The following is a 12500-nucleotide window of genomic DNA, read 5'->3' as shown; positions in this document are numbered from 1 at the left end:
GAGAGAGAGGGGAGAGAGAGAAAGAGGGGGGGGGGGGGGAGACTCACTTGAACCATGTTGTTCCTGATGACCCGGCTGATGTCCAGCCTCCACTCGGCCACATCAGGGTTGTGCTCATCCAGGTTGGAGGAGAAGTCCAGGAGATGGGACTTGAAGTACTCTGCAGATGGTGGTAGAAGACACACGCACGTATGCACACACGCACACACACACACACACACAGGTAGATAGATATAAGACAGAGAGAAAGTCAGTGAGTGATTGCTTTGAAGTTTTGATGTCATTTGATTAGTTTTGTCTGGTTTTCATGATGAGTCAATATGCTTTGATTGATTTTTCTTTGATGGCACATGAAGCCTGCTTTGGTTTGATGTTACTGATTACAGAAACAGAAAGATCTACGTATGGTCTGCCTCTTTTTTTTTCCTTTACAGTTTTTTTCAATTGCTAACAAGCTTTTGCAAACCTCAGCGACATTTGCAAAACTCTTAATACAGTTAGCACACCAAGGGCTTTTCATTGCCATACAGTTGACACATTACATGCCTTTTTAACACAATTAGCAGTCAATGAATGCGTTTCTTTGTGTATATTTAACAGTGTGTGCTTTTCAGAAGAAAATGAACTGTTTGGCCAATTGTGCTTGGTAGGTGGTAGTCTGTGTTAAGAGTTTAGAAAAAGTATCCAAAGTATGGGTAAGCACTTGTTAGCAATTGAAAAAAACTGTAAAGCAGGTACGTATATAAGGGTTAAAGTTGTTCTACAAAAGGCTTTCTTTTCCTCGTCTATCGGCTATCTAATCAGCAAACTTTATTCATTTGTTCATTTTCGCTTTAGTCTCTGCTAATAATGTGTTTCCACTTTGTTCAGATACACATTTATTCATCGCTGATTCAAACTTTTTTGTGCTGTGCCGACTTTGTTGCTTCTTCAACTTCTTGGTAAAGTGCTCTAGGTGCCAGAAAAATCAGCTGAATGTTTTTTACATCTTTGTTGTTGCTGGTGGTAGTGTTTCGTTGTTGACATATGAGGTCGAGCATAAGAGTGAGGCAAAGAATGCGTTGCAATATGCGACCTTGCCTCCTCCACTTGCGCTTGTCTCCTCGTCCCGCCTCCTGGCCCCTCCTCCGTGGAGAAAACGATAAAGTTTCCCAGTTGTCAGCCTAGCCACAACAACTTTTGAGGGACTGTTTTTCGTTCACCATCCCAATTGCAAATGAGAAAAAGACTCTACAATTGAGCTTTTGCGAGACATTGAAATATAATGCTGTTGTCAGTGATGTCATCATGACATATTACTTCCTGGTATGAGGCCACAAGAGACACAACTGGAGGATGCAAGGTCGCATATTGTAACGCACTCAAAGTTAGGGCGTACCATGGACAGCGATGGTCTTCCTGTCCTGCAGGATAATGTTCCCAGCGGACACCTGCACTGTGACAAGATTGGTTCCCTCTCTGGAGAACGTGAAGGCCACACTTCCATCCAGGGTTATCACTGGCTGTGTTTTCAGGAAAAAAAAAACAAAGTAGGAGAAAAAGATTCAGGAGTTTGTGTTTGTGTGTGTCTAGTGTGCGCGAATAAAGGAACGTTATTTTTGTGGGTGAAAAGGATAGAGCACAGAGGAGACTCTAAGAAATACATTGCCAGAGGCAAACAGGTAAGAAAGGAGGGAATAGAAATTCTTCAATGGCACACTCACCAAGGACCTGTGTGTGTGTGTGTGTGTGTGTGTGTGTGTGTGTGTGTGTGTGTGTGTGTGTGTCTGTGTGTGTGTCTGTGTGTGTGTGTGTGTGTGTGTGTGTGTGTGTGTGTGTGTGTGTGTGTGTGTGTGTGTGTGTGTGTGTGTGTGTGTGTGTGTGTGTGTGTGTGTGTGTGTGTGCATGCGCGCGTGCGTGCGTGCGTGTGGTTGTTTATAAAGTATGTGCCTCATGGGAGGTCCTTGTCGGTCTGCCTAACTGCATACCGATATGTTGGCTTAATTTGGAACACAGCCATCGCCAAGCTCTCTCTCTCTGTCTCTCTCTCTCTCTCTCTCTCTCTCTCTCTCTCTCTCTCGCTCTCTCTCTCTCTCTCTCTCTCTCTCTCTCTCTCTCTCTCTCTCTCTCTCTCTTTCTTTCTCATACACACACACACACACGCACACACGCACACACGCACACACAGACACATCCATTCTCCTCTGTGGTGGGTCCCTTAGTAGTGGCCATCATTCTGAAGCCCTAGACTAGACAAACAGAAAAAACAATGAAAAAAAAGAAGAAAGAAAGAGAAGATGTGAGGTGAGAGAGGAAGAGGAGGAGGAGGAGGAGGACGCGGAGGAAGAATAGAGGAGGAGGAGGAGGAGGAAGGGTAGAGGAGGAAGAAGGAGGAGGAGGAGGAGGAGGAGGAGGAGGAGGGAGAGGAGGAGGAGGAAGAGGAGGAGGAGGAAGAGGAGGAGGAAGAGGAAGAGGAGAAGGAAGAGGAGGAGGAGGGGGAGGAAGAGGAGGAGGAGGAGGAGAAGAAGGAGGAGGAAGAAGGAAAAAAAGAATAGGGTAGTAGCAGAACTGGAATAGAAAGAAGCCTAGGAAAGGAGGCTTATTTGTTTACTTGTGTGTGTGTGTTTGTTTGTGTGTGTTTGTCTGTGTGCATGCGTGCGTATGTCTGTGTGTCTGTGTGTGTGCGGGTGCGTGCGTGTGTGTGCGTGCGTGCGTGCGTGTGTGCGTGCGTGCGTGCGTGTGTTCGTACGTGTGTGTCATCGCCTATTGTTTGTGCTACTGAGCACTCAGTGATTCTCAATCTCCAGGACTCTAATTTACTCAGTGATCATGCAACGAATCAAAGATGTCTCCAGCAGGTTTTGTGGCTGACTGAATAACTTCTCTATCTCCCACTCGCTCTCCATATAGCTGAATTTCAGTTCATTTTTGCTATAGCCTAGTGCAGCGGTTCCCAAACTTTTTTTCCCTGCGCACCCCCTTTTACATTTCAATGTGGTTCGCGCATCCCCAAAGCGAATGTTGCAGAACCGCACATTTTGAGCAAAACTCATTTCCAATAGTTTTTTCTGCCATCATTACAATGGAACTTGTTGCTCCTTACAAGTCTAGGAGTTATAAATTACTTCAGATGGATTCTTCCAGCATACAATTCATCAAACAATTAAAAACTGTAATTTTCATTACTCTGTGTAAAAACACACATCTCAGCCATTGCTCTATTCAGCTCACGCGCCCCCTTGTGGCAGGCCGCGCACCCCCAGGGATGCACGCACCCCACTTTGGGAAACCCTGGCCTAGTGCATCCTGCAAGCCACCGGAAGTCAGGAGCCTAGCATATTAACAAGTTCATCATCATCATCATCATCATCATCATGCTCCAACTACCATTCATCATCTTTCCTGTGAGCATCAACCTGTTTGTCATTTACAGTATCTGTCATGCCAGCTCTCTGGAGCTTTCATGACAAATTATTTCAACACATCAGCTTGTGGCATAACAATGATGAGTGTTTTAGCATCATGCTTTACCCCACTCCTGCTACTATGACTACGGGTGAATCCCATTACACTTCTTAGCCCTACGCCGTTCCCCTTTGCCTCCGTTTTGCGCGTCCACGTGTAGGCGTAGTGGCATCCTGATTCACGTTCAGATAGATTGGTAAGGACGCAGCGAAGGCCTTTCCACCCCTCCGCAAGGAGATTTTTCGACACCACACTCCGTCGACGGAGGGCTTCGACAGATTTCCCTGGATGCATTGCGAATTCATTTAAAAATTGGCGCAAAGCCGCGGCACCCACAACAGCACACAACTTTAAGTATTTTTGCAGCAATTGACGGTTTTGAAGTGGTAATAATTATTCCATTGTACTAAGTTTAACATTGTCCTAATGTATGATGGCCCTTTTCTCCGTGAAACGCACATGAAAAAAATCGCTATTAACGTCAACCTCATGCATGGAATTAGTGACAGCTGTGAGTGTCATTCCGTGATTGTTGAAGGGATATCCTAATTCGTAGCGGTTGAGTTTCAAGCCCTACACCTTACAGCTTCGTTGACAAAGCATGAGGGGCATGGGGAAGGCGTAGGGATAGGGGTAGAGATTAGTAATGGGAAAGGCCAGATGATTCTGAGAAAAAGTCCGCTACACGACCAGGATTTCTTTTGCTCCCAATATTTATTTTTTCGTGACGTCTCGGGTCATCGGGCTACATCGTGTTGGAAACTGGGTGTCACCTGCTGTGCTTCTAGTCAAATCAGACATATTTGTATGTCATACAAGGCATTGCACTTAGGGGGCATCATCTGAGCCATAGAGCTGACAAAGGTTCCCACTCACTCACCTCGCTGCTGTTGCCGAGCCACCAGATGTAGGTGACGGTGCCCACCTGGCTGGGCCACAGCACGGCCGTCACGTTCACCTCTTTGTTCTTCACGGCCACGAAGGGAGCCGACAGGTGGATATGCTCCAGGGGACCTGATTGGCCAGGAGAGGAGAGAGAAGGTAAGGGGGAGGGGTGGTGGAATTAGGATGGGCAGCTTTGGGGTGGGAGAGTGGAAAGTGAAGTTGGAGGGTGGAATGGGGTGGGAAACGTCTGGCCCAATTTGTATTATTAAATAATGGTAATCAAAAGATAAGATTAGATTAGATGAAATTACTTTTTTATTTAAATATTTAATCAAATAATAAATGCAAATGTGTTGGTTGCCAGAGTGCTCGACAGTCAATGCAAATCAATAGATATCTCTGGGAGAAAGCCCACCCACACACACACACACACACACACACACACAACCTGGCGGGTTGGAAGTCGAACCGGCAACCTTTGGGCTACAAGTCTGATGCCCAAACCGCTTACCCATATGAAGTGACACATAAAACAAGGACAGAATTTGAAATATTATACTAAATATCAAACTAAATCAGATCAATAAATAACAATTGCAACAATAAGGCAAACAGGGGTAGAGATTCGTGTCAGCAGAGGGTTGGACATACGGGATGATGGATGGAGTGGAGATAGAGGATAAACGTTAGGAGGTGGAGGTACATGGCTGGAGGGCAATGCGTGGGTGAGGGTGGTGGGGGTCAGAGCATATGGGGTGGTAGGTGGTAGTTGGGGATCACAAGAGAGAGAGGTTGAGTAATGAAAAACCAGTACAGGGACATGAAGGCAGAAATCTAGTCAACACAACAGACAAATGCCATCTAAACAAGCCTACTAGAGGACAAACAAAGAGAAAAAACAGATGGAGAGATAAAGGAGAGGAGAAGAACACGAGAGCAAAATCAGAGATACACTATGATATGAGAAAAGACAGAGAGACATGGGATAATAAAATAAATGGAGATGTGAGAGTGAAACAGAGCTGAACTGGATGAGAAATAGGGCCTGGGCACTTTTGGAGAAATAGGGCCCCGGCACTTTTGGAGAAATTGTCAGTTGTGCAATAGTCTTGTGATGTGATGTTATGTGTATGTCCTGTCTTAAGCGAGTGTTGCTCAGGGACGCAAAAAGAATTTCGGTGAAAACTGACAATAAAGTATAATCGTATCGTATCGTAAATGGAGAGCAAGAGAAGGTCAGAGAGAGAACAAAGTATAGAAGCAGCGTATGTGGAAATGCCCCCCAAACTCAGTAAACAACAGAATGGAACGAAGAAACCTCTCCATTCATCCATATCCCATGGCAGTAGGAGTGTGTCTGTTCCACCATCTGTGTGTTATTTTTCATGGCTGGCTCATGGGACCCACTCTGCTGGGTTTGTGTGCGTGCGTGTGGCTGTGTGTGTGTTTCTGTTTGCCTGTGTGTGTGCGTGCATGCTATTTTTCATGGCCGGTGTATGGGACCATCTCTGGTGGGTTTGTGTGCGTGTGTGCGCGCATGTGTATGTGTGTGTGTGTGTGTTTGTGTGTGTGTGTGTGCGTGTGCGTGTGCATTTGTGTTTTTGCCTGTGTGTGCGTGCATGCTATTTTTCATGGCCGTTGTATGGGACCATCTCTGGTGGGTTTGTGTGCGTGTGTGTGCGTGTGTGCGCGCGTGTGTATGTGTGTGTGTGTGTGTTTGTGTGTGTGTGTGTGCGTGTGCGTGTGCATTTGTGTTTTTGCCTGTGTGTGCGTGCATGCTATTTTTCATGGCCGTTGTATGGGACCATCTCTGGTGGGTTTGTGTGTGTGTGTGTGTGTGTGTGTGTGTGTGTGTGTGTGTGTGTGTGTGTGTGTGCGTTTGTGTTTTTGCCTGTGTGTGCGTGGATGCTATTTTTCATGGCTGGTGTTTGGGAGCCTTTTTGGCCTCATTTGCCTCGATAGCATATCGGGATGGACAGGTCTGTGTGCAACTCTCATGCACATGGGAGAGAGACAGAGATTGATACATTGGAGCGCTTCATGCTCCCTGGTCAATAACTAACGGCTAGTGCATCTACCGCCCGCCTGTGTGTGTGTGTGTGAGAGAGAGAGAGAGGGAGAGAGAGAGAAAAAAAGACAGAAAGAAAGAGAGAAAGAAAGAGAGAAAGAAAGACAGACAGAAAGAAAGAAAGAGAGAGAGAGAGAGAGAGAGAGAGAGAGAGAGAGAGAGAGAGAGAGAGAGAGAGAGAGAGAGAGAGAGAGAGAGAGAGAGATTGTATTGCTGCTGAGTGCATGTAAATATCTAGCACCTATTCTACAGCCCCCTCTCCCAAATGTGCATATATGTTCATTATTTAGTAAATATTCATGAAAACATCACATGTGGTAATAGGCAGCACAGTTTTCAATGAGCAGCATAATTGCAGTACCCATTCTGGCCACATTCTACACAGTGCACCTTTAATTGATTGGTCAAAGCTTAATTGTCTGTCTGTGTCTGCTGAATGTGTGATGACTAGGAGGGCACATCATACTGTAACCAGAGATTCTTTAAGTATAGAGATATGCCAACATAATAGGTTTCTATGGGCACCTAATGTGACCAGGTTCCGGTCTGCCTAAAGGGGCGTGTCATAATGCTCCTAGCATTGAATAGAACAGTCCTTAGGTCTGCCTAGGTCTGCCTAAAGGGGGATTTCCCCCCTCCCCCTTGCAATAATAGAACCCGGAAACAATGGGCCAATGGAACCTCTCTCTCTCTCTACTCTCTCTGCTATAACTGTTACTTTGGTTCAGACTCACATGTGACGTGCAGAAAGAGCACCACAGTCTCTGCTCCCAGGTCGTTCCTGGCGGTGGCTGCCACTCTGTAGATTCCCACGCTGCGGTACACGTGGCGGATGCCGTCCTCCACCGTGCTGATGTTGGAGTAGGTGATGGTGTTGCCGTTACCAAAGTCCAGCATGATGGAAGTGCGGAAACCGGAACCCTGAAATGGAGGGTGGAGAGTTAACGGCAGTTTACGATGCAGAAATGATCAAAAAGATGGAAAAAATATGAAATGAACGCAAGAAAAAAGGGTAAAAAAAGATGAATAGAGAGAATGATAAGGCATTGACAGAGGAGGTCATGACAGGACACCAGGAAAGACAAGAAAAGTTGGTTAGAGGAGGGAGCAGGGAAAGACAACACAGTATGTAGATAGAAAAAAAGGGGGGAGGAGTGGTGAACAGAGGAGGAAAAGAGAGGAAGGAGAAAGAAAGAGAGAGAATTAGAGGAGGGGTGGTTACAGCTTGTCGGCATGCCATTTCATAGGTGCGTGACATTTGCTCACGCCTGAGGTGAATGTCACGTCGGTGACAGAGCACGCATGCTAAAGGATGGATGGGGACAGTGCGGGTGGCAGCGTAGAGATTCTATCAGCGATAGAGACGCTCAGATGATCTAGAGATTCACAGATGAACAGCCACTAATGATTCACGGACCAGAAGAATAAAATTGATGGGAGGATATATTTCATTATGATTCAAATAATGAATACACCTAGACAGTAGGGGTGGTACGGTTCACAAAATTCACGGTTCGGTTCATATCACGGTGTGAAGGTCACGGTTTTCGGTTCTCTACGGTTCTTTTTTTTAAGTTCATGATAAATGGTGAACTGGGAATATTAAACAATGTTTATATAACAGTTATAAAGTGATGATGCGCAAGTTGAATTTGACCTTTTGCATGTGTCTGAGAACTGCTAACCTGCGCTTGCACTTAAACTGTCGTCAGCTGATGTGCGCTGTCTGAGCGTTCCAAGTGCCCTCTTTCAATTGGCTAATAGAATCGGACTTATCACTAAATATCCTACATATGGTTTGTATAGGCTTATAATGTGAAAATGGTGTGATTTTAATTGTGTCATCCTCTGATTGGTCTTATACGCTAATGTTTTAATCAGAGAGACTGGATAAGATACTCCTAGAATCTCTGTTTTTCTGGGCAGTACATGAATTGCGGTTTGCGATGGATTGCACGGTTCGGTTCGGTATGTGTGTAAATTGTACGGTTTCGGTTTTCGGTGCGGTTTGTGCCATCCCTACTAGACAGTAGGGCTGCACAATTAATCGAAAAATAATCAAAATCGTGATAACAGGGTGAAATCGAACTCATGATTTTAATCGTGATTTAATCGTGGCAATAGTGACCTACTTTTGAGAGCGTCCTTGAAGCCAGAACATACTGACAGGCTGGTGTTTCTGGCCAGAAATCTGTCCACTTAAGTTTTATGCTATTGCCTTTACATAATTATTACAATTCATTTTATTTTGCTCATCCCGTATGTAATTCATTCTTTGTTATATTTCGTCTTGTTATAATTTTCAAAAAAATCTGCAAAAATCAATAATCGTGATTAATAATCGTGATTATGATTTTGACCAAAATAATCGTGATTATGATTTTTTCCATAATCGTGCAGCCCTACTAAACAGCTCCCGACAATCTGCTGTGTTATATCCTATGAGGATTACGATTCTCCTCTCTTCTCTTCTCTTCTCTTCTCTTCTTTATGCAGACTCAAGCACATGACTGACTGCAAATATTTAACCATAAGGTTTGATTCCCATACGAACAGCAGGAATGTTTGTGTTGCCAGAAGGTAAAAAATGCTGAATTATCATACCAAAACCTCAAAATTATTGTTTTGGGGGGCTTTTTGGGAGGAAATTATCATACAAGGACCAAATGGTTGTTTCAAGGCATCTAAATGAACTGAATGACAACTCTGAAATTATGGTACATCATGTTTTTTTGATCGTACAGAGGACAAAAATGGACAAAATGATGGTTCAAATACGATAATTATTGTACATCTGGCACCCTGATTGATGTCCGAAATGCCCATGAGCAAGGAAACTAACCCCATACATCAGGGCTATTCAAATGGCGACAGGGCTATTCAAATGGCAGATGTGGCCCTTGGACAGCAAGGTTCTGGCCCCCCACAAGCCCCTTCAAATACAGAATTTCGTTAAAAGTATGGGCTCCGTTATCATGCTGAAACGGGACACGGGACGTTAAAATGCAGGAAATTACATCTAAGGAATGCTACATTTTCTGGGGGAGGACCCCCAGACCCTCCACTTCAATGAAGTCTCCCATTTTTTTTTTTCATTGACAGTTGGCAACCATAATACATACGTATAGTTCGGCCCCTTTCCTGGGAGGAATTTGGAAAAATGGCCCTTGTTGAAATATAATTGAATACCCCTGCCATACATTATAATTCCACAGACTGCAAACAAAACCCTGGACCTAAATAGAAGTTATTTGGATTAAAGTATCATGAGTAACCTGGAAAAAGAGGATAAAACAGTGTCCCTTAGGAGATCATTATGGACTAACATTAATCAATGAAGCTAATAATTAAGGATAATTATCAAATAACTAAACATAATTAAGGACTAAGAGCTAAGGATTTATTATTGTGACACTTATATTATGATGATGAATTTAGCCATACAAAATATAAAAAAGTAAAACAACTTCAGTGACACACTTACTTAAGTAAACTTCAATGGACCTTGTTGGGCTCTGATTAAACAACACACACAGTGTACACAACGAAAAAAAAGTCAACTTCTGTGTCTCCACATACTATATAAGAGAGGGGCAGCCATGACAATAGAGGCCAGGAAAAGGTGTGTGGATGGTCACACATGGTTGTATTGACACAGTTGTGTCAGGCAGCATCTCACAAAGCAAGTGGGGCAAGATGCAGAGAGGGATTGTTTAAGGGCAACGGTATGAGAGCATTGCCATTGACGTTTTGCTGTGCTACTTTTGAACTGTAATACTTCATGAGGGTCATAGTGAACAGTGCAGCCTGGAAATGCACGTTTTGTTAAAAACGAAAGTTCAGGAGAAGCGCAAGGAAATTTGACATTCCCTAATTAACCACCTGTCTTCTATTCTTCATTCGTCGGAATTCAGCACGAAATATAGAATAATTAAATATCCATTTAACCAAAATGAAGGTTCTAGATTTTAAATGTAACCTATTTCATGTATGTATATGCCTCGGAGGCTGAGATATTTAGAATTTAATAGGCAGAGGGCATCCTTTTCCAAAAAAGGCTTAGGACAAAATGGGTTAACCATCTGCATCCCATTCTTTGCTTAGCCATCATTCGCTAGAATTCCAGTGCAACAAAATTTGGAACGCCCACTAATTAACCACACAGCATTTATTCTCTGCTCACCTGGCTCCAATCAGAAATTTGCTATCTCACTCGCACCCACCACCACACATATACGCTGCATTGAAGTTCATGAGATTTGAGCTGTTTTATTAAAGATGTGGGTATGTTAGAGCTGAATGAACACTATACTAGTGCAAAATGAATGTTCTAGATTTTAAATGTAACCTATTTCATGTCTGTATATGCCTCGGAGGCTGAGATATTTAGAATTTAATAGGCAGAGGGCATCCTTTCCCAAAAAAGGCTTAGGACAAAATGGGTTAACCATCTGCATCCCATTCTTTGCTTAGCCATCATTCGCTAGAATTCCAGTGCAACAAAATTTGGAACGCCCACACAGCATTTATTCTCTGCTCACCTGGCTCCAATCAGAAATTTGCTATCTCACTCGCACCCACCACCTCCCTGTTTGCCTCCCTTCTGCCAATCCAAGCTTCCTCTCCAGTTCACCTTGCTCCATTGCTCTCTGCCCATCATCCGCCGGCCGGTGTCCGCTCAGACCTCGCACATATCTGTGGGCGCAAATACTGCTCGAGCTCTCAGTGGTGCCCCGTACTCTGACCTTGAGAATGTTTGTTTACCGAGTAGAGTAGATATTTCTCAGGCTTGGCAGTACTTCAGCACCACGGCCAGCGATCTTATCCAATATGCCCCTTTATCCAACTAATCTCCACTTCTTGAGTGCAGTGGAGATGATCGTTCCACCGCATGGACATTGATTCCCCTGCGAGAACGGTGCTATCACAAGAAGCCTTTTCTCCAGCAAGAACGAAGATGTATGCATACATGCGTCATCCAAACTTCAGATAGTGAACTAATGAATTGTCATTAAATTAAATTTGATTATTTATTGAATTTAATAAAGTCATCAAATGGAATTTGCCAAATCACTGATCTCTAGATGATATGGACTATAATGAATGTAGTATGGATTTTGCTTAGTTTTACAGATTAGTGCTCGATGTCTTTGGCCCTTAGCTGAGTAGACTTGACCTACAGGTCTGAAGTGAAAGTGAAAGTCCATTGGGAAACTCCAACTCCCATTGTCATTGTGACACAGCACTCCACAGCACACAAGTGAACACTGCACACTGCACACAACGAAATTGCATTTATGCCTCACCCGTGCAAGGGGGCAGCCCTCAGTGGCGCCCCATGGGGAGCAGTGCGGTGGGACGGTACCATGCTCAGGGTACCTCAGTCATGGAGGAGGATGGGGGAGAGAGCACTGGTTGATTACTCCCCCCACCAACCTGGCGGGTCGGGAGTCGAACCGGCAACCTCTGGGATGCAAGTCTGACGCCCTAACCGCTCACCCATGACTGCCCATAGACTGCCCAAGACTCACCTCTTCCAGGAACACCATGAAGGTGACGTTGCCGTTGACGGTGGCGGTGAGCGTGCCGTCGCTGGTGACCAGGTGGAGCCCCCTGGGGGCCTGGCGTGGACACGGCTGCCTGCGAGCTGTGTAGAGGTCCAGCACTCCACCTGTGCAGTTATTGGACACGACCCTCCTGTAGCTGGAGCACAGACAGAGGAAGCAGGTAAAGTAAGTAAGAGTTTATAGAAGACAGAATGCAGGGACATAAATAACAAAATGAGTCAGTATGAACAAAAAACCTCAAAAAACAAAAAAACTCATTTAAAGAGATTCCTTAAAACCCTGTAAAGGTAAATCTATCTGTTTAAAATACATGACTTAATAGGATTGATGGTTGTTTATCTAGTTTATAACTGAAAGAAACTCCCGCACACTGACCATTTTGCTGTTCTTTCTTTAATAAACAACGTTTCGGTTATCTAGTTTAAACATCCGTCCGTCCTTCCGTCCGTCTGTCCGTGTGTGTGTGTGTGTGTGTGTGTGTGTGTGTGTGTGTGTGTGTGTGTGTGTGTGTGTGTGTGTGTGTGTGTGTGTGTGTG

The 12500-nt window shown here is 44.4% G+C and overlaps 1 protein-coding gene across 1 annotated transcript in view; it reads right to left on the bottom strand.

Annotated features, from left to right (window-relative positions):
• The window catches only part of LOC134446435 (VPS10 domain-containing receptor SorCS1-like), a 549670-nt gene that overhangs the window by 511717 nt on the left and 25453 nt on the right, over positions 1-12500 (bottom strand). The window contains exon 11 of the mRNA XM_063195805.1: positions 11929-12100. Within this exon, the coding sequence (XP_063051875.1) occupies positions 11929-12100 (172 nt within the window). The remainder of the gene's footprint in view (positions 1-11928; positions 12101-12500) is intronic.

The sequence above is a fragment of the Engraulis encrasicolus genome, chromosome 1 (genome assembly GCF_034702125.1).
Source record: "Engraulis encrasicolus isolate BLACKSEA-1 chromosome 1, IST_EnEncr_1.0, whole genome shotgun sequence".
NCBI lineage: Eukaryota > Metazoa > Chordata > Actinopteri > Clupeiformes > Engraulidae > Engraulis > Engraulis encrasicolus.
The sequence above is the reverse complement of the archived record's forward strand: the minus strand, read 5'-3'. Positions and strand labels throughout refer to the sequence as shown.